The sequence below is a fragment of the Protopterus annectens genome, chromosome 1.part2 (assembly GCF_019279795.1).
Source record: "Protopterus annectens isolate FY-2018-M chromosome 1.part2, PAN1.0, whole genome shotgun sequence".
NCBI classification, from domain to species: domain Eukaryota; kingdom Metazoa; phylum Chordata; order Ceratodontiformes; family Protopteridae; genus Protopterus; species Protopterus annectens.
The window spans coordinates 486,590,646-486,613,700 of NC_056727.1; the positions used below are offsets into that span (position 1 = coordinate 486,590,646).

Below are 23,055 nucleotides of genomic sequence, written 5' to 3' on the forward strand. Positions count from 1 at the left end.
CAATAGACCGTTTTGGGAAGTGGGTGTTTGCCTCAGCTACTTTGGGACTGAGAGCAACTAATTATTTTATCCATTTTACCCGGCTTCAGAAGGATTTGGTTTCGGAGCTAACCACTTCCCTTACAAAGTTGTTGCCTCCAGAGAGTCGTTAAACTAGTCTCTCTGAAGCTATGTACTCTCACTTCCCTGGCTAATGCATTGATGAGGTTGATCTCCAGTTTTGTGGACGCCACCACTCTAGCAGCTGCAAAGGTGTTGCCATTCAGCTGCATGCCTGAGTTTGCTTTTGTGGGTTTGTGGAACCCTTCAAGGTGTCCTTTACCAACGCCCCCTTCAACGGTTTCACTTTGTTTGGTTTGTCTGTTAAAGAAACCTTAACTCATAGTGAGCAGGAAGGTAAGACTCTTTCCGCTATCAGGATCAAATTTTCTACTCTCCACCAGTTTAGTCTTCCTTTCAGGATCTTCCCCAGGAATCCTCTTCCGCAACTCAGGCAGTTGATTCAATGGCAGAAGCCACCCCAGGGGCAGAAGGGGTCTTCAGAACCAGGGCTTCTGGGAACCCTTCGCAGAGAAGCCCTTTCAGCATTCCTGAAGCGCTGTCCGGCTCTCTTTCCCTGGAGGTAGTCGGGGGTCGACTCTCCCTGCAACCATTAGCATGGACAAATCTCACCTCAGATCATTGGGTGCTAAGAATCATTTCCAGGGGTTATTCTTTTCCCTTTTTCCAGCCTCCTCCAATTTGAAAAATTCTCCCAGATGTTCCACCCTGCCAAAGGAAGTTAGCCTGCATCTAGGTGCAATACTTTCTCCAAAAAATAGCAGTCCAATACATCCCAACATGACAATAAGGGTCCTGAACTTTATTTCCTCCTCTTTTTGGTGCCAAAGAAGACCAGGGACTTGCATCTGATCCTGTACCTCAGCAAGCTAAATTTATCCGTCAAGAAATCCAAGCCCTGAATGGTCAGTGTGCAGTCCATTTTGCCCCTATTTCACGTGGACGAATTGATATGTTCTGTGGATCTCAAGGATGCATACTATCACATAAAAATGACAGATACTCCAGGAGACACTTAAGTTTCTGAATAGGAGCTGAACATTGCCAATTCACGGCCCTGCCCTTTGGACTCACCACAGCCCCCTGGGTGTTTACCAAATGCATGGCAGTGGTGGCAGCTCATCTCCGGCTGCAGGGTTTCCAGGTGTTTTGTACCTGGACACTTGGCTTCCATGAGGTATCGACTATCATTGGCCACCGAGTACGCCCTCAGTCTCCTCCAGAATCTAGGCATCACTGTGAATCTGTCCAAATCAAACCTTGTTTCATGCCAGACTCTGGAGTTCATTGGGGTCAAGTTGGACACAGTATGAGGAACTGCAGCATTACCTCCATGCAGGATTCAACTCATTCAAAATCAGGTTTCTCTCTTGATGGATCTACAACGACCCTCAGCACGTTTGATTCTCTAAGCATTAGGTTCGATGGTGACGGCCATTCAGTTAGTTCCCCTCTACAGGTATCATGTATGTGGATGCTACAGTGGACCTTGGCAGCCCAGTGGTCTATTCTGGTTCAACCTATGTCCATGGCAGTAAAGCTAACTCATGTATGCAGAAATCATCGTGCTTAGTGGCTTCAGTCTCAGGATCTATATCTAGGCAGGCCATTTTGTCCCCCCCTCCCCCAAGGCCACAGTAACCATGCACTCCTCCATGTTGGAATGGGGGGGCATTTTCAGGGAGGACAATTCAAGGCATATGGTCCTCCTTAGAGACCATATTGGACATAAATGTCCTGGAGATAACAGCAGTCCTTCTCAAGTTGCAAGCCTTTCAGGACTGCCTCCCTGTAGGGACCATAGCAATTCAGACGAACAACATGGTAGTGGTCTGGTATATCAACAAGCATGGGAGAATACCATCTTATCCTCTGTGCAGAGTTACATTACAGTAACCATGAAACAGTGGCAGACCACTTTGCAATTAAGCCATGATAAAGGACAGATTATTATCCCAGGATAAAAATTCAAAGGGAGATATTCCAGGGTGACTCTTTGTTACCATTGCTATTCTGCCTTGCCATTAATCCATTAAGCTGTTTACTTAACAGCTTAGGCCATGGCTACAATTTGGCTCCAAGAAAACAATGAAGTCTAATGACTTCTCATCTTCTCTTTGTCAATGATTTAAAACTGTATAGGCTCATCAGATGAGGAACTGAAAGCACAGCTGCAAGTTGTCAAAACTTTTTCAGATGATATTGGAATGTCATTTGGTCTTGATAAATGTGCAAAAGCAACCATTAAAAAGGAAGACTGCAGCACCAGGAAAACATCAGTTTGGGACAAGAATGTGATATAAAAGAACTTGAGCAAGAGGGGTGTATAAATACTTGGGAATTGATGAAGGATCAGTAATAAAACATGAACAAATGTGAATGAAATTCATTAAGGAGTACTTTAGAAGATCCTGAAAAGAGCATTGACATCTAGTGACAAGATCCAAGCTATAAATCAGTTTGCTCTTCCTGTCCTAACTTATAGTTTTGGAGTGACTGACTGGCCCTAAAAAGTGTTGGATAGACTGGATATTAAAACAAGAAGGGTGCTTCATGCTTACCAAATGATTTATAAAAATCAGTATATGCCAAGATTATATATTCCCCATTCCGAAGGAGGGATTGGGCCTCCTTGAAATTGATTACATGTATAGGTCTGCAATTGTGGGACTCCACACATAATTACTGACCTCAGAAGATCCAAATGTAGTGAAAGTTTTGAAACATGAGGAGAATAATGCTAAGATGACATCTCTGCTTAATTTAGCAGAAGCATATCGAAGTCAAGCAGGAATGGAAATCAAACCAGAAGTGGATAAAAACCAGGCAGCAACTGAATGTGCCAAAAAACAAAACAAAGAATACAAGGCGAAGAACCAGATGAGAAGGTAAGAAATGTGGAAAAAACATAAATGCAGTTGCAAGTATAGAAAACTTCTGGAAGAGCCTGATGTTGATCAAGAATGAATGCAGGAATGGTTAAGGAAAGGTGAATTCAAACCAAGAAATGGAAGGTTAATATTGGCAGCCCAAGATAGTGGGCTACATACATGCTGATTTACAAAGTCTATTGAACATGTGAGAGAAAGACATATGTGGATTTTGTAAAACCGAATTGGAAACAGTCACACATTTTGTTGCTGGTTGTGAAGCACTAATGGCAGAGGGACTGTATACTGAAAGGCATAATAATGTGGCGAGACTGTTACACTGGAGATTGTGTAAACATTATGGTATCGAAGTCGTTGAAAAACACTGGAAACATGAGCCACAAAGAATCGTAGAAAATGAAGTTTATAACACATGAGATCACCCAATACCAACAGTTCAAAAGATAGATGCTAGAAAACCAGCTATAGTGGTCCAAGAAAAGAAGACAAAAATAGCATTGATCATTGAAATCGCCACACCTAATGACTACATTGTCTTGCATACAGAGAGAGACAAAGTCATAAAATACCTGGATCTGCAGGCAGAAATGAGAGCCATGTGGAAGAAAGCTACCTATATAGTCCCAATAGTAGAAGGAGCAACAGGTCTTATAAAAAAGAATTTACAATCGTATTTAGATGTGTTACCAAGTCATGTATCCCAGTACGAATTGCAGAATGAGTCATTACTGGGCACATTGTGGGTGCTGCTAAGAGCACTTTTGGCTGACATCAAAGAGTGAAACAATACTAATTTCATGAACTTTAATCATACTTTGACTTTGGAATGGAGTCCATTCCCATCATGGTATTAGAAACCCAAAAGACCTGGAGAAATTAAAAACAGAGAGGCCATGAGAGTGTGGGAATGGGCGATTTCTTCCAGGCACATTCTTCTTGCAAATCATATACCCGGGAGTTCTAACATGTTGGACGATAGACTTTGCAGGTACATCTTGAGTCCTCACAAGTGGTCCCTGAATCCATCAGTGGCATGACAAATTTTCGACCATTGGGGTCACCCATTCTGCGATCTTTTTAATTTCCTGAAAAATCACAAATGCAACAGTTACTTTGCCCTGATTCCACCCTAGGGGAAGTCACCCAGGGACGCTTTGGTTCATGACTGGCCTCTTGGTCTCCTCTATGCTTACCCTCCTATTCCTCTGATACCCAAAATCTTACAGAAAACCCATCACCTGAAGACCTCTCTCATCCTTATTGCCCCTTCTGGCCTCATCAGGTGTGGTTCTCCTTCCTCAGGTCTCATCTTCGGTATCCACCCTAGATACTAGATCCCATTCCAGATCTCATCTCTCACCCCTGGGTCTTCCACTTCCCAGTCTCTGGACCCTTCGTCTAACTGCTTGGTTTCTCCAGTTCCAGTAATCCTTTCGACATCCAGGCTTCCTTCCCCAGTCAGGAACATTATTTTGGCTTCTCAAAAAACGTCTACAAAGGTGCATTCCAGTAAATGGAAAAGGTTTTCCATTTGGACCAGACAACAAAATTTGGATCCTTTTCTGGCCCATACCCTGATAGTTTGCTCTTCTTATCTTCCCTTTTTCAGGATGGGGTGGGTTTTTCTAACATTAAACTCCAGTTGGCTCCCATCTCAAACTTCCATGTCAACAGTGAGTGTACATTTTCTTCCAAGTTGTGCAAGGCTTTTCTGAAAGGAATTTTTCTTCTTAGCCCTCATATTAAAAATCCATCTCCCCCATGGGATTTGACCTTAGTGCTGCAGTCCGTGACACAAAAACCTGTTGAACCAGTTGGGTCTTGTGGCATTAAATTTCTCTCCAGGAAGATGGCATTTTTATTAGCCATTACTTTTGCAAAAGGGTTTTGGAACTTCAGACTCTCTGCATACGCCACCATTCATGATCTTTCATAAGGATAGGGTGTCTCTTAGAACAAATCTTTCCTTTCTCCTTAAAGTAGCCTCTGAAATTAATTTCAACCAGTCTATTCAGCTACTGGTATTCTTTCCTGATTACTCTAATAAAGAAGAGTATATCTTGCATTATCTTAACATCCACAGGCAATTACGTTTTTATTTAAAAAGGACTGGGGAATTTAGGAACTCAAATCAACTCTCTGCAGCCTTCTCTCAAAGTAGAAAAGGTCAGGCAGTTTCCAAAGTGACCATGTTTCAGTGGATCACTGGCTGTATGTCTTATATTTATGAGAGTAGGCAATTGGAATTATCCAGACCGGTGAAGGCCCACTCCACCAGGTCCATTGCAACATCATCTGAATTTTTGGCTAGACTATCCCTGGATGAGATTTGTGCTGCTGCGACTTAGTCTAATCCTCACACTGTCATTTTGCACTACAGATTGGACTTGTTATCCAGGAACAGAGCTTCCTTTGGTTCCTTCTTGCTCCAGCATATCTTTCCTTGATGCCACCCAGGGTACATAGAAGCTGGGGGACTCTGACCCATCTGTGATGAGTAATGACATGGATAGCATCAGATAAAGAGTTACGTACTTACCATAACTTGGCATCAGTGCTATCCAGTGTCGTCATTCATCACATTCCCACCCTCCTTCCCCCTTCCTTCTGGGGTTCTGGTGAGCTGGAATGGCTGATATGTTGGAATACTTTTGTCTTTGTGCAGTTCCTATGCATTTCCATTGCCTTAACAAACTCTGTCTGAAGAGTAGAGGATGGCAGGGAATTGTGAGAAGGGCAGGGCTAGAACTCTGGATCTGTCTGATATTTGCTGGCTTGGATCCAAAGTCAGATCCAAGACCCATCTGTGATGAATAATGACACTGGATAGCACAGATGCCAAGTTATGGTAAGTACATAACTTTATTTTTTTGTTGCGTGTTTGTTTCTTCTCTTGTCAAGGTGTGCTTTCTCACAGGTTAGGACATGGAGGTAAAATTGACTGGTGCCAGGGTTACATGCACCTTTCCAGCCACATGACATGCATGTATGTGGTAGCAGGAAGGGTACATGACTCTTGAGTGTGGGAACAAGAACATCTTCAGGTGTGTGCCAGTTTTGAGATATCAAGTCAAAAATCCCAACTGTTACATCTGTAAAAGACCTCCTATAAGAGCATTTGATACTGATAGTATGTGCCTGTTTTTCTGCATTTACTCTTGGCATCTTGGCAGAAGTTAGGTCATCAACTGTAACTACCTCCAGATTCATGTGGTAGTCGGTTTACCATTATTGCCTTTCTTTCTAAATTTATGCACTCCTTCCATAGGTTTCTGTACTCTTAGTAAGTGATTTTTACTTTACTTTCACTGGCCTACAGCACTTTAGACCATTCTTTTAGTGTATTTCATCCCCTTTTAGCCTTTTCCCTCATTATCCACCCTATTACATGTTAGTGTCATCTACTCAGATGCTGTTCCTTCCTTTCCAAAGCCTCTACAATGCCACTCAAGAATATATTTAAGGTGCTGTCACACACAACCTGCAACTTGTAGGCTTGGTTTGTTTCAGTGATTTTTTTTTTCTTTTTAGCAAGTTTATTTGTAAAATGCATTTATTAGCATCAGAACTAATGTAGTTTGTCTTCTGAATGTTTACTTCAACAGCTTGGCAGTAACATGATTGGCATGTCTGACCTGAATGTCCCTGATCAACTGTATCAGTACATGGTTGGTGGTCACAAGCACTTCCATTCTAGAATCCAGCGAGAAAAACACAAGTCTCCCAGCTATCAGATCCGGGTAATTAGATTTTTGTTCCTTTTGCTTATTTGTTTGATATTATATTATTGATATTTTTAAAGCTGATACGGTTTTACTATTGTGGCTAATAAGTGTACTGCATTGAAGTGGAATGCATTAATAATTTTTGCACTCCAGACTGTGGTATCACAGAACCTGACTTGCCCATTCCAGAGTCATGATCTTGAGGACTGCTATGTTGTGAATGGGTTTTGAGTGTTACATTTAGACTGCAGTGAGTATATGTGTACAAATACATATTTATACCTTACATCTCCTCACTCTTTCTTCTTCTCTCATTTCCTTATGTCTATCAATTTCTCTTCCCTGGCTTTCTCTCTAAATATGCCATCAGCCTGCTTTTCTCTCACTTTATATTACAATTCCTGTTTGTGTTATACAACTTACTTTTAATTTCTCTATAAACTGGCTAATATTTCTTTATTAAATCATTGTCATATAACTTTGTATCTATTTTTAACCAATGTTTTCATATTATGTCTAATTTGGTATAATTATTTAAGCTGTATTTGTTTTTTGCATTATTTTTAAAGACTATAAAGTTATTTTTAAAATGTTTTGTAACACTTTGGAGCTTTTCTCCCAGGGCCTGTGCTGAAAATGGGCTCCTACCCACTCGGACTTTCCTGGTAATCAATTGTCAGTAACTAAATAGTGACCCCACACAATGTTTGAGATGCTGTAGTATCACTGAGCTTCTTTGGTCTTGCTTCTATGTGCATCACCTGCTGAGAATTGTCACATCCATGACTTGTCATCTGGCAGCTGAACTGCTGTTTTATCTCACATATCAGAGGCCTTCCTCTGCACCATCGAGTTGGTTCTAATTTGTATTTTTTCACTGTGCTAGTGTTAACACAGTGAATATGCAGAAAGCTGTGTTAGTAGATTTCTAGGTTAAAACTAGGCTTTTGACCAAATTGATCATTTGTAGTCTAACCTCAAGATTTCATTTTGCCAGTTCCCTACAACTTGAATTAACTACTATTCCCCCCTTCTCTTTTCAGTGAGGGTTTAAGGCAGTGGTGTAGCTAGCTCTTCTGGTATTCTGCCATAGCAGCTGCTTGCATTTTGTAGCAAGCAGCTGCTGCAGCTCTTGAAGCACTAAAGCACTTCGGTTATGGAGGGGGAAAAAAAACAAAACTTCTTTCCTTTTAAACTGTGTCAGCTGCTTGCTACATTCCATATACAGTAGCAAAGGGCATTATTTCTGAGATTCTGAGAATGGTCTTTCTTATGGAAAAAGCACACTTTTTGCTACAGATTATGTCAGACAGTGAGAGCTAAAGCACTTCCTTCCATACTGCATATGCAATACAGGCATTTAAATGCTGATAATACATGGCACCTTCCATACTGCATATGCAATACAGGCATTTAAATGCTGATAATACATGGCAGTCTGATAGAGGGCATGATTGACAGATACCGAAAATCGTGTGCCCAGGGTGGCTGCTCCTTTTGCCTCACCCTAGCTATCCTACTGGGTTGAGGAGCCAGACCCGGGATGAATTTATGGTTTCCCATCTATTCTTCTATGTTGTACTTGAATAGGGTCAACGGGCTACTTTGTTTTACATTTAACGCATTCACTTTGGAGCAGCTCAGAATATACTGACTGCTTATTTCCACCATAGGAACAACAGTGCAGCCTGAGCTAATTTTCAGATAATCCATTTGTAATACCATACAGAAAACAAATGTTAATAATCCTTTAACCATAAGAACTAGACTAAAAATGTAATAGCAAAGATGGTCAGCAGACACTGATCTTTCCAATAGTGTAAATACTGATAGTGTGCATCTAAGTCATTATTCAATATTTGCCAAGGAATGCTGATATTGTGCATAATGTTTTACCTTTTAGCTAAAACACATCACAATATCCTAGTCACTGTACCATGTAGACCCTTATAATTTGTAAATGATTTGTTTGTATGAATGTCAGCTTTAAAATGATACTTTAACCATTACTGTGTGGTACTTCATCACAGAGATATTCACAGAAATATGATTAATATTATATTTTTCATAACTGATAACTAAACAAAGCATAATATCTCAACACCTGTAACAGACAGAGACCACATATCAATGTACAAATTGTGTGGCTCAATGTCAACTTCAAAATGATGTATCATTTGTGTCATCACCGTGCTCCCTTGCAAAAGATATGGGCATAATAATGAGAAATATTGCAAATGTATAATTTACATAATCCTACAAGACTAAACTGTAATATTAATACATGTGTACAGCATACAGACACAGTTCTTTTACCATGTTGTAAGGACTAACACTGTCTTGAAAATGAGGTATCATTTGTCACAATGACATGCTCCCTACCAAAGTTGTTTACCAAAATATGAAATAAATCATAATTTCCATAACCAAAGTCCTAAACAAACTGAGATATCTGTACATGTGTACAGCATACAGACACAGTTTTTTTTACCATGTTGTAACTATTACTCTCTTCAAAATTAGTTATTACTTAGCACAGTGACATACGTCCTTGCAAAGTTAATTACCAAAATATGAAAAAAATCATAATTTTCATAACCTTAGTCCTAAACAAACTGTGATATCTGTACATGTGTACAGCATGCAGACACAGTTCTTTTATCTTGTTGTAAGGACTAACACTGTCTTCAAAATGAGGTATCACTTGGTACAGTTGCATGCTCTCTACCAAAGTTATTTACCAAAATATGAAATAAATCATAATTTCCATAATCTAAGTCCTAAACAAACTGTGATAACTATACATGTGTACAGCATACAGACACAGTTCTTTTATCGTGTTGTAACTATTACTACTGTCTTCAAAATGAGGTATCACTTGGCACAATGACATGCTCCCTACCAAAGTTATTTAACAAAATATGAAAAAAAATCATAATTTCCATAACCTAAGTCCTAAACAAACTGTGATATCTGTACATGTGTACAGCCCATTGGCACAGTTCTTTTACCATGTTGTGAGGACTAACACTGTCTTCAAATGAGGTATCACTAAGAATGGTGACATGTTTCTTAGCAGAGGTACAATTGCTATTATTTTACTGTGTTCTAAAATGACTCTGCATAGACAAATGAGAATGACTGAGTGTTACACTGTAACTGCAGATGTTAAGTTGTCCCTTTCGCCTTCAATTTTGCTGGTTGGGTTTGGAGCCGACCTTTGGCTCCGACTCGGCCATTTTCTAAATCTCGAGAGCTACTTACTGGCTCGAGGCTTCCCTATATCCCACAATGCCTGGTGCTAGACCCCCAGATCTCGTTTGCCGCTTCAGCTATGAGGTTGCGCTTTACTGGCTCAGGTCGTATTCATCATTTTGTAATATTAGTATTTAAACTTTTAGTGTATATTTTTCAAGTTTCTTGTTTAATTAGAGTAGTACTGTAGATTAGTCTTACTTTTTCCTGTGTTTTCTGACCCTTGGCCTTGGGAAACTCGTTTTTTTACTTAGAGAGTCCCCCCCCCCATCTCCCTAAGTAGGCCGTTTAAATTAGAGGCTGTCCCCTTCCCTTTTAAATTGTTCCAGTAGGAAGTAGTGTTTAGCCTTTGTAGTCTAAGATAATAGTCTCTTAGTTTTTTTAGTACTGTTACCTTTAGTTTTTGTGTGTGTGTGTGTGTGTGTGTGTGTGTGTGTGTGTGTGTGAGTTTTTTTTGTTTGCACTAGTCTAAAATCCATCCATCGGTATTCCTTTTTTCTTTAACATGTAAAAGGATACCAAGGTATCAGGGTTCAAGAAGTGTGACTCGTGCTGTCAGAAAATGTCTCTGACAGAGGGTCACTCTTCTTGTGTTTATTGTTTAGGTGCCCTACACCTGCAGGACTCTTGCTCGGTATGTCATACCTTTAGTCCGAGAGTCCTGCAGGAGTGTAGGAACAAGCTGATTCTCAGGGGGTTACTAAAACCTGAGGGGTCTCCGGCGAAGTCTCAGCCAGCGAAAACCCCTAAGCCCACCAAGCCGTCGGCTCCCAGTACGGAGCCGTCACCAGGTGAAGCGTCTGCTTCAATTTTGGTTCCGGCCGGAACCGAAGTATCTAAATCTCTCTTGGCTCCGACCTTGGTGTCGGAGCCGTCAGGGAGCCGTAAGCAATCCAGGTCGCCATCCCTAGAGTCGATTCGCTCGGCTCCGCGATCACCTTTGCTACAGTCTGAATGGAGCCATTGGTCCCACTCTTCTCGGTCCTCGAGGCTATCCGATCATGACTTGGAGAGAGTGGTTAGTAGACTCCTCAAATCGCAGGCCCTGGCTAAAATGTTAACTAGCCCTCCTCATCAGGCTGTGGCTGTTCCTGTTTCTGAAGTAGTTCAGACTCCTCCTGTCAGTTCGGAGCCGGAGCTTGTTGGGGCTCGGATCCTGGAAACGGCGCCAATGCTTCCCCTTTCGGCTCCTTCGTCGGCTCCGATTTCTTCAATGGTTCCATCCTTGGAGGGATCTGGGCGCCGAGACTCCCTCGTCGGCTCCGAGGGGGGCGAGTGTCATTGGACCCTTGTCTGACCCTGTTCTCCCTCTCGGAGCCTCAGCGCAGGTAAGCCCGGCTCCTACATCGGCCTCGGAGCCGTCCCTTTCGGTGCCGGAGATTATTCCTGTCTCTTCAGAGTGGGGGCCCTCTTCTCTGCCGGACAGAGACGCCTTCGAGGTCATGAGGAGCGTGCTGACTTCTGAGTCTGCACCTCGATCAGCCCCTTCAGCTCCTACCCCCAGGGTGCCTGCTTCGGTCTCTGCCCCTCCTCCAGACCTCAAGCGAGGGGATTAAATGCTCCAGGTCACCCCACTGGCTGTATCTTCCCCTTCCGAGGCCTCCCTGAGATTTCAGAGGAGCCCCCTTGAAAGAGAAAATGTAAGAGGAAACATGTTGACTCCCCAGAGTCTGTCATGTCAGATACTGACTTGGAGGATTCGGAAGGGTCCCCAAGATCCCCCTCTGAAGATGTCTCTTTCTCAGACATCCTTGAAATCCTTAAGCAGAGGGGGAACTGGTCTGCCCTTAACCCTTCTGAGGATGAGTACAAAACCACCATAAAAACCTGAAAGAGAAATTAAAATTTAAATCTGAGATTAGACTAAATAGGGAAAATGTTATTTCAGTAGTAAAAGGGTATGTTTAAGTGTGGAAAATGTAGAATTTGTCAAAATGTCAGGAACCTAACAGGAAATTACATTAATGGCATTAAATATCAAGCTCTGGATACTTTTAACTGTAGATCTTGTGGAGTGGTTTATATTATAGGTTGTGGGTGTAATCCACCAAAATATTATATAGGACAAACTAAACGCCAACTAAAGTTAAGAATTATGGAACATATGGGTGACATCAGAAACAGGAGAATGGAAAGTCCTGTTTCCGAACATTTCATATGTTACATAATGGTAAGCTGGACTCATTCTTCTTTGTGCCTTGGCCAGACCTGATAGTTATACTAATGGGAATTTCTTATATAAATTATTAAAGTTGGAAAGTATGTTTATCCTTAACTTTGGCACTTTAAAACCTAAAGGTTTGAATTTAGAAAATAATTTAACTATTTAAATTATTTATCTACATGTAGAAATATGTTTAAGTTGTTTTTTCTTAAAAGCACTTTAGAAAATGTGTGTGTGTATTGTTTTCGTTTGTGCCCTTTCCTCTATATATGGCTTTTTCATTTCATTTCATGGTGTCTTTTCTAAATTAGTATAATTAACTAATTAATCATTTATGAAAATACATATAAAATGATGCAGTTACTTGTGAATGATTATTCCTTTGAAGGCTGTGGAAGCCGAGGTACCAGAATAAATTCCTTCTGTGCATCTGTTCGTGTTGGTCCTGCTTTTTATGGTGGTTTTGTACTTTGCTTGCTTCACTTGGTTGTGCTGTCCTTCTGAGGATGAGTCGGTATACTTGGATGTGTTTGGTTCTCGCCCCTCCACCTCCTGGGTGTCTCCGCCCTTCGATCCATTGATGGAAGTAGTGGCTTGGAAGGCATGGTCAGCTCCGGACACACTGGAACCAACCCCCGCAGGCCTACTAAGTTTATTACGGCCCCTCAAGATAAACAGTTTTTGACTAAGTGTATCCCCTTTGATGCCGTGGTGGTAGCAGCTGCCACGAAAAAGGAGTTGGCTGACACTTCTGTACCTGTACATCCCCCTAATAAAGAGTCTAGGACAATGGATAGATAGGGAAGCGGATGTTTTCCTCAGCGACCTTCTCCATGCGGTTGCTGAATTATTTGTGCCACTTCACCCGTCTTCAGAGGGATCTCCTCAAGGAGCTAGGAGATACACTGCAAGATCCATCTGCTGCAGGGGCTCAAGACAAGATAAACTCCCAGCTGGCGACTCTTAATTCTATCGTCAACTCCTCCATGCGGCTCATTTCGTATGTGGCTGATGGGGCGAGTAGGGCTGCAGGCACAGGCGTGGCTTTGAGAAGACATGCCTGGATGCGGTTATGTAACTTCGCTGATCCCTTCAAGACGTCCTTCACCAACACCCCTTTTGATGGTTCAGCTCTGTTTGGACTTCAGGTGAAAGATACCCTTACCAGGTGTGAGCAGGAAGGCAAGACTCTCTCTGCCGTGGGAGTCCATTTTTCCACTCCCTCTAGACCATACCCTAAGGGTCAGAAGAGTGGAAAGATGTGGTTCCGGAAACCCCAGGGAGCTGTGCCTGGCGCATGTGGCGAGTTTCCCTCCAGAGGCAGAGGAGGAAATAACAATAGACGTCGCCCGTGGGACAGAGGGGGTCTGCAGAATCAGGGCAGCAGAGAATCTTTCTCTGATAAGCCCTTCCAGCACCCCTGAGGTGCTGCCCAGCTGTCCGCCTTCAGAGGCAGTCTGGGGAAGGTTGCCTCTGTACCTAGAAGCCTGGCGTTTCATCACTCGAGACAGATGGGTACAGTCTATCATATCCGGAGGTTACAAAATCCCGTTTGCCCACACCCCTTAAAATCAAACAACCCCATCCCAGATGTGCCACCCAGTCTAAGGGGACAGGTAGTACAAGAAATTTTAAGACTGCTAAAAAAACGAGCCATCCAACAAGTCCCAGCAGACCAGCAAGGATCCGGAATTTACTCAGTTCTTTTTGGTACCAAAAAAGACAGGGGACTGGAGACCCATTTTGGATCTCAGCAGACTAAACAAGTCTGTACAAAGAACGAAGTTCCAGATGGTCACGCTTCAGTCCATTCTACCCTTTTTGGGTCAGGACAATTGGATGTGCTCCATAGATCTTCAGGATGCGTACTACCACATCAAAATGGACAGGCGTTCCAGAAGGTTTCTCCGCTTCCAGCTAGGAGCCCTGCCCTTTGGTCTTACCACAGCCCCCAGGGTTTTCACCAAATGCATGGCAGTGGTTATCACTCACCTGAGATGGCAAGGATTCCAGATGTTTCCGTATCTAGATGACTGGCTCCTTACTGCTACCACTAAACATCAATTGCTGAGAGCCAGGGATTATACCATCCAAACATGCTCCAACCTAGGTATCTCAATAAACTTCGAAAAGTCTGCATTGTCGCCTTGTCAGTCTTTAACCTTTATAGGCGCAAGATTAAATAAAGAAGATCCATGTGCAAGACTTCCAGTAGACAGAGTGGCAGACATTTGCCGACATGTACAGGTATTATTAGGATGCAGAAAGATTCAGGCCAAATTAGTCCTAAAAACCTTGGGTCTCATGGGAGCAGCAATCGTATTAGTTCCCCTGGCTCGTTTTCACTTGAGGATTCTGCAGTGGATGCTTTTCACCCAATGGTCCTTTCAACAACTTCCTTTGTCTCACAAGATAATAATTACACAATCATGCAAAGACCACTTGGCTTTGTGGATGGTCTCTCTATCAGTACCCCAGGGCAGACCATTTGTCCTTCCTCCTCCAGTGGCCACGGTGACCACGGATGCCTCCCTGATCGGGGGGAGGTGGGCATTTTCAGGGCAGGACTGTCCAGAGCACCTGGCAACCCCACGAGTACCACTTGCACATAAACATCTTGGAGATGAGGGCGGTGCTTTTAGCGTTGCAAGCTCTTCAGAACTCTCTACCCACTGGGACCATTGCAATTCGACAGACAATATGTCTGTAGTGTGGTACATCAACAAGCAGGGCGGAACCAAGTCCTATCCCTTATGTCGAGAAGCACTCAGACTATGGCAGTGGGCGATCTCCTCTCAACGGTTTCTGACAGCAACGCACATCCCTGGGAAGTCCAACATCATAGCGGGCAGGCTAAGCAGAGCTATTCTCATGCCTCATGAGTGGTCTCTCAATCGAACAGTAGCAGACAAAATCTTCTGCAAATGGGGTCAGCCTTGCTGCAACCTTTTCGCAACTCCTCTCAACAGCAAGTGTGCGACAGTTTCTTCACTCTCTTCCGTCTTCCTGGACACTCCCCCAGAGACGCTCTAGTTCACGATTGGCTCCAGGGACTTCTGTATGCATTCCCACCCTTTCCCCTAATTCCCAAACTAATTCAGAAAGCTACCGTGCTGGGGTGCAGGATGATCCTCAGCCCCCTACTGGCCTCGACAAATCTGGTTCCCGTTCTTGCATCGTCACCTTCTAGAGCAGCCTTGGAATCTGGACCCAGTTCCCGACCTCTTGATCCATCAGTCGGGCAGGCTGCATCAATCTCTTCAGTCTCTCAACCTCACTGCTTGGTTGCTTCACTTCCAACCTTAGCCAGGCTTCCCAGTATTTCCCATTCAGTCCATGAGATTATCCTTTCTTTGCACAAACCTACAACCAGGAAGACTTATGCTAGTAAGTGGAAACGTTTCTCCTTCTGGGCAGAGGCTAGAAATATAGATCCCTTCACGGCCCCTGTCCATAACATCCTAGACTTTTTAGCAGAATTTTTTCAAGCGGGCTCCTCTTCTGCCACAATTAGAGTTCAGCTAGCGGCAATCTCTAATTTCCATACAGGCCTCTCAGAAACCAGCATCATGTCCCATAAGCTTTGCAAAGCCTTTCTGAAAGGAACAATCTTGCTCAGGCCTCCAGTGAGAGATCCCCCGCCTCCATGGGACTTAAATTTGATCCTAGCTTCCTTGATACTGCCTTTCTTTGAACCGGCAGCTTCCTGTTCCTTGAAATTATTTACTTGGAAAACCCTGTTTTTGGTGGCCATTACTTCAGCGAGGAGAGTTTCTGAACATCAAGCTCTTTGTGTTCGTCCTCCTTACCTAGTTTTCCATAAGGATAGAGTTTCACTCAGGACTAATCCTTCATTCCTTCCTAAGGTCCCCTCCGAAAATAATTTGAATCAATCCATCGATCTACCAGTCTTTTTTTCCAAATTATTCCAACAAAGCTGAACACAAATTACACCAGTTGGACGTTCATAGGCAATTACGTTTCTATTTGCATAGGACTGAGCAAATAAGGAAATTAGACCAACTCTTCCTGTCCTATGCGGAGGGTAAGCAGGTTCGACCAGTGTCTAAAGTAACCTTATCCAGGTGGTTGTCCTGTATTATTACCCTTGTTTATAAGTTGAGGAATAAAGAACTCCCTGCTAAACCTAAAGGCCACTCTACTAGGGCATTAGCTACATCGGTAGCTTTTCAATCAAGACTACCTATGGAAGCCATTTGTGCGGCAGCCACATGGGCCACCCCTTTCATTTCACATTATAAATTGGATCTGGCCTCTAGGAGCAGAGCTGATTTTGGTTCCACTGTGCTCAAGAGTCTGTTCCGATGAGCCACCCAGGACTAAGGTGCTAGGGATGCTGTCCCAACCAGCAAGAATGAAGGCAAGAGAGACAACTTAACATTAAGAAGTTATGTACCTACCATAACGTTCCATGTTAGTTGTCTTCTTTTCGCCTTCTTTCTTGCGCCCCACCCTCCATCCCCCTAGCCTAGGTGGACCGGGAAGAGTCCTCCTACGGGTCTTGTCACTGGCTGAGTCTTTACCGATTATGTCCTCTACCTTTCTCTTCAGCCCTGTAGCTGAAGTTTTTGCTATTGGGACGGTTGTCCTCTTGTATTATGATGGTGTTAGGTCTTCCAAACGAGATCTGGGGGGGGGGGTCTGGCGGCAGGCATTGTGGGATATAGGGAGGCCTCGAGCCAGTAAGTAGCTCTCGAGCTTTAGAAAATGGCCGAGTCGGAGCCGAAGGTCGGCTCCGAACCCAACCAGCAAGAAAGAAGGCGAGAAGAAGACAACTAACATGGAACGTTATGGTAGGTACATAACTTCTTATTATTGCTCAAATGTGATAATGCCCTGCATTCCATTACTGGAAGGTTCTGCACATTCAGACAAAAGTGATAATTGCTGCACAAAACCTGCTGATTCGGCATTCATTATATTCCTGGTGCAGGTGTTATGTAACAGGGAGTCATTACCATCTGTTAGGAAAAGACCAGAGTAATTCACTAAAAGCAGTATGACACTTGTATATTACTGAGACCTTCCTCCCACCTAAATTCCACACATGACTGACAGAACCAGGCATATTGCCCAAAATAGATGGTACCTTCTTGCTAGTACTAGTCCACATGTAATAGCATTGATCTCAATGAGACAATCACAAAGTAGAATCAGAAACAGAAATAAAATCAGAAAATGTCAAAATGATATGCTTGATTGGTGTAGCAATTAATCCAAATTGGAGTCATTCATTGTATCCCACCTAACTATCCTTGTCATTAGAATGCGACACAGAAGCTAAAACAGCAGAAATATTGTATAAAATATCTGGTTGAGCACCCCCCCCCCCCACAAAAACATCTAGAAAAAAAAGTACATGTCCAACAATTTATTCCCCCCATTGCCTTACATTATCTGAGGGCTTCTGCCCCCCCCCTCCCCAGTTCTTACCTTGTTATGCCTACCCTCCTATACATGTATACAATTAAGGTCAAATTTCCAGCATTATTTAGGAGCAAGAAGGACTGAAGCAGAATATTTATCAGCACTGTTCCTGTTATGCAGCATTCCAACATTTCTAAAGAGGTATGTATTAGCAGTGTTCCAGAAGGCAATATGTGGATACTGTTAATAGTTAAGCTATACAGCATGGGCAGAATTCATTCACAGAAGTACACAAACACTTGGCCAATAAAGGAGAGACTGTCATCTGTTCATCACAAGTTAGTCCTTCCAGTCACATTGCATGTGTTCCAAGCTAAAAGTTAAATCAAGGGACCCCTACAATAAAATGTTGAAGTATGCACAAGCACCAGAATTAAATATTCCCCCAAACGACCCTTCAGTAACAGTCCGTGGTATGAACATGCACCAAAATAAAACTTTCACCCAAAAGATCCCCACAATAAAATGTTGCCGTATGCAACTGTCTTCCCAACTTACCATGTGATCATCAGCCTATTCAAGCCATGTTGTCCTTCAAAGTCCCCAAAGTGCCACTTATAAGTACCTCTTATTTTACGATATGCACAACTGTCTTTGGGCCTAAAGAGCAAGATGTCCTACAGGACAATAAAGGAACAGGAAAAACCCTGAGGTTCCTAAATAAAAAGATCAAAAAAGGAAAAGGCAACAGCTAACAGGAGAGGCTGGAAGCACTATATCTAGTCCCCTATAGACTACTTAGGGGGTCACCACACCTTACCTTTCATACCAATAGGGATCAGATAGTCTAAGACCTCTTATATCTCCACAAATCAAGCAGTTCCACTAAACAAGGTAGTAAATGCTTGAAAAATAATACTAAACCCACCTCCACTTGTAGTAGGGTGCACAAAAGAGCAACATTATCAGTCCTACTGTTCAACTAGGTCTTCAAAACCTTTAAATTCAAAGATTTAACAAACTCCACTAACAACAGAAACTAGCTTATCAAAACCACACTGTCATCCATCCTGAAATGTTCCAAAATTCTTCCAACCTTATATCACAAAGTTTTTGCTCCAAATCCATAACTTATAATATAATTTACTAGTCATGTTTATGATTAAAAATAATAAAATTATTAGCTAGGTGCACTTTCAGCAGCATATGTATATATGGTTTCACTTCAGAATCCTGAACTATCACAGTCCTGAATTTCATAAAACTTCATAATCTGCAAGCCCAAAATCCTGAAAATTCCAAATCCTGATATTTCAAAATCCTGAATCCCAAAAGACTGAAAACACACAGGATACATATAGTGACTATAGAGAACACAAACCAGATTACAGTCCACCAAATATAAGTGGGGGGGCAAGCCCCCCTGCACCTCCCATGTTGGGGGCTGTGCCCCCCACACCCCCTGCTACTTAAATATATCAACTCCAAGATTACACTTCACTGCACTATCATGAGTTATGTTGTATAGTAAGTTAAAAGGGAATGTTACTAAGGTTACAACAGGCAGTCATGAACACGTGAAGGTATGTTTGCTTTTTTTTCTGTGGAGTGCAGTCTTGGAGTTTATTTAATTAGCAGGGGGGCTTGTCCCCTTGCCCATACTTGGTGAAAAGTGATATCCTTTGTATTGTGTGTGTTTCTGTAAGTCCTTGTACTGGAATATTGTCATTCTTTGTGTCCTGTATATTTTCAGTATTATGTGATTCAGGATTTTGAATTTTCAGATTTTGGTTTCTGGATTATGAAGTTCAGGAATTTAATATTTCAGGATTCTGAAGTGAAACGATATGTGCTAGCAGTCAAACAGAAATTTTCAGTCATCCATCTCTGACACTGCTGCAACTACAGGTGTACAGTAAGAAAATTCTGTTCCTAAACTTTTTACTCACAACGGCGTCCTTTTTATTTATTTAGGGAGAAAAAAAAACCTGAAGCACTATGCACAGGAGATGGAACTGTACCAACTCAATGTCGAATATAATAGGGGTGTACAAACAGTACAACAAATCTGCAATTTCAGCCCATGACACACCGACTCCAACAACCTTAAAATGCACTCAGTGCTTAGCACACTACAACTCAAAGCAGGTTGCTCCCGTGTAACAGTAAATGTGTGCTCACTTTCTCAAACAGAAGCCCCCAAAGCACATTTCAACCGATCAAGCTATATTTCAAAAGCAGGCTTCACGGCTGTAGACTTTTCAAATAGAGGGGAAGTGGCACGCATTTTATTCACTATGGTTATTATGGGATTATGACCACTATGCAGAAAGCAGGACTTGGAATAAGATTTGAAGTCTACCGCCCATCTCATCAACAAGAATGTCTTCGTACCTGTTGCCCTTGTTACAGATTATTTCTATGTATTTGGTTCCACTGTATAGAAGCTTTGTGCAACAGTTTCCTTGGAAAACAAGAAAGGCAAGCCCCACTCTCCACCGTTAGTCCCAAAATGAGGATATTCTGGGTCTGCAAACAAATTTTGCAGTACAGTGCCACACCGTGTTAAATAATATTGGAAATAACAGTTGCTCTTACTTCCGAGCCTTGGTCTGCAGGTATCTCTTTAACAAGCCAACTACGTACAGCTGTTTCATGTATTTTGGAACATAACAAATATTTCACTCTCTGTAATGCTTCTGTAATATTACCTGACAACTTGTGCTAAATAATACATTTGCAAAATACCAGTGTTTTCCGACAGAAAACATCGAATCTTATGGCAGTCAGGGTTAGGTCAGGTAGAGAAGCAAGGCATTATGGGGCGCAATTCACTGGAGCTACTCTCACCACTATTTTGTAAAACAGGGCTTCGTAAGCATCTGTCTTTTCAGAACATAGCAGGAAACTCCAAACTAGGATAAGTGGCAGACAGAAATCAATGGTCTGGAAAAATAGACAGAAGGATCCAGTAGCAATTCTGGTGAATGCAGCAACTATCCGAAGAAAGAGAATTGCTACTGCTGGACCATCTGTTTATTCTAATGGATCAAAGATACTTTAGTTTTGAGGGTGGTGGCTTGGGCTGATGGAATCCGATTGGCTGCCACCACTTGCCTCTTGCAATGCACGGAGAATCGGCTTACTGTAATAACAAATAGAATGTGTGCTAAGCCGATTTTCTCTAAAAATTCAAATACTGACATGCTGTAAATCCACACTTAAAACTAAGTTGAGAAAGTAACTGAAAAAGTTCAGGTACTTTTTCAGCTTAAATTTTAACATGGGAGCTACAGTAGGAATGTAAAGTTAGACATGCTTGTGGAAGGCACTTGGGTGTAACTCCATAGAATTACTACCGTCACACAGCGCGCTCAGATGTAAACACACAGACGCCATGTGATGGCACTCGGGGTTAATGAGTTAAGTGAAGTCAGTTCGATAAAAGTGGGATTTGAGAGAGAGCTGTATTTCACCAGTAGTAGAAGTTTATAGTGTTTGAGCAGGTGTTTAAGGTGGTGGTTATTTTTGCAAATGTGCAGAAGACGACATAGGACTGGATCCACCAAAGCCTTGTCGTCAAGGGAAAGGCCCCCTCTCAAAGTTTGTAAGAAACAGAAGAGAGAGAGTGCTTTAATGTGGTCTGTGTAGCACATGAAAGACATATCCTCTTTTTTCTTTATGAGAAGATACTGCAGCATTTCAAGTTGTGTCATGACCCTTTTGGCATGTACTTGCTTAAACACATATTCTATTATGGATCAGTAAAGGAGAAATAGAGAAGGATAATAAAGGATAATATCTTCCCTTGAAAACAATAGACATTAGATGTCCTTTCATATCACTGTTGCAGTATTCTTTGTACTTGGGATCCTCTGCCAAGGGTAGCCCGACGTCCAGCCAGTATACCAAAGCCTTAGGATTACTAGTACATCACACATATGCTCCCTGCTCACAGCATAGGGCATAAAGTGACGTATGGACATATCTTCCTCAGAACTTTTTTGCCACCAGTCTTTGTCTGAATGCTGTTTCATCTCCTGTTTACCGAGCCAGTTCAGATAAGTGCCCTGTTGAGGTTTTTCTTCTTTTCTTGCTTTTATTTACTTTTGTTCTGTGGCTCATGTCATTCAGAAAGGGAAAATATCAGTGTGGGAGACAGATGTCCCCATAAGAACTGTCACGAGCATTGTATGTTTTGTTCAGGTGTTTCTTACGACCATACGTCCTGCCTAATTTGTCAAGCATTTGCTCCTAAACCTCTTCATAGTCATCGATCCTCTTTATCCATCTACCTTTAGAACCAGCATCTTAAGCTGTTGGCACAAGGTGCAATGGTGGAATTGTCCTGGCTCAGTGAATTCATTTATTGGTTCTCTTATGTGATTGGTACTTTTTAATTGGTTCCAAACAGGGATGTGTGTATATATATGACAATGTGGTGGTTATTTCTCATTAACTGAGGAAGTTGAAGACGAAAACATTTTGTACTATAATAAGCGTTAGTGTGGATTTAATAAACTGTTCGTGCTTTTTACTTGGTTGTGGTGTTTTCTACAGTTTACTGGTTTTACGTGAGCACCACTTGTCCTTTTGCATTTTGGTTATGAATCGTAAAACCTTGGTTGTGTACTGAATACGACCCTGGACCCATTTCACAAGAGGTTCTAGGTGCTCAGTCAGAAATTGTGACAAGGGTTCCATAAGGGAGCCCCGAATAGACACAGTTGGTCTGCCTGGGGGATCATGTCAATTTTTGTGCATTTTTGGTAGGAGATCTAAATATTGATGCTTGGGTTCAACCACTGTCAAATGGTGCAGCACTGAATCTGAAATGATGCCCTTCTCCCTAGCTGACTGGAGAAACTGGTCTATTTGATGTTTGAATCTGGGGGCGGGATCAAGGGGCATGTGCATGTAATACCTCCCGTCACGCAATTGTCTTTGGGCTTCAGCATGATGTTTGTCCCAATCCATCACAACAACAGCACCACCCTCGTCAGCTGGTACAATGGCCAAATGCTTGTTGTGTTGTAAATTAGATATTACCTGTAGTTCCATCTTTGGGAGATTATTGGCCATTATTCCTGTTTCACAAAAGTGGAAGTGTAGATCTTTAGAACAGTGTTAAGAAACATGCAGACAGAGTTGTGCATATGGGGCACAAAAGTGGATTTGCAAAATTTGAATGCGTGATCAACCTGCTCAGTAGTTGGTGTATCAAAAAATAGTCTGAGATTAAGTACATGACAAAATGCCATAACATCCTGTGACACAGAGTCTTCAGAGACAAAGAAGCCAGGTACAAAGTTTAACCCTTTATTAAGTACTTGCAATTCAAACTGTGTTAAGGGTGTAGATGAGCTGTTAAGCACATTAGTGAAAGATTCTACTTCTGTGTCATGATTTTGAGTAGTGTTTCCACATTGCTAACTTTTGTGATGTTTTCTCCCTCCCTTGTGTGTCCTGCCCCGAAAGGGATTTCAGAATTCCTGCGTTTGGAGACCAGGGATACTGTAGTGTATTGCTGAATCTATGTCCGTGATGGAGGACGAATCCCCTACTGATGTGC

The 23,055-nt window shown here is 42.3% G+C and overlaps 1 protein-coding gene across 1 annotated transcript in view; it reads left to right on the forward strand.

The window, feature by feature from the left end:
- The window catches only part of ANAPC1 (anaphase promoting complex subunit 1), a 3,613,296-nt gene that overhangs the window by 2,320,812 nt on the left and 1,269,429 nt on the right, over positions 1 to 23,055 (forward strand). The window contains exon 29 of the mRNA XM_044060160.1: positions 6,557 to 6,691. Coding sequence (XP_043916095.1) covers positions 6,557 to 6,691 — 135 coding nt within the window. The remainder of the gene's footprint in view (positions 1 to 6,556; positions 6,692 to 23,055) is intronic.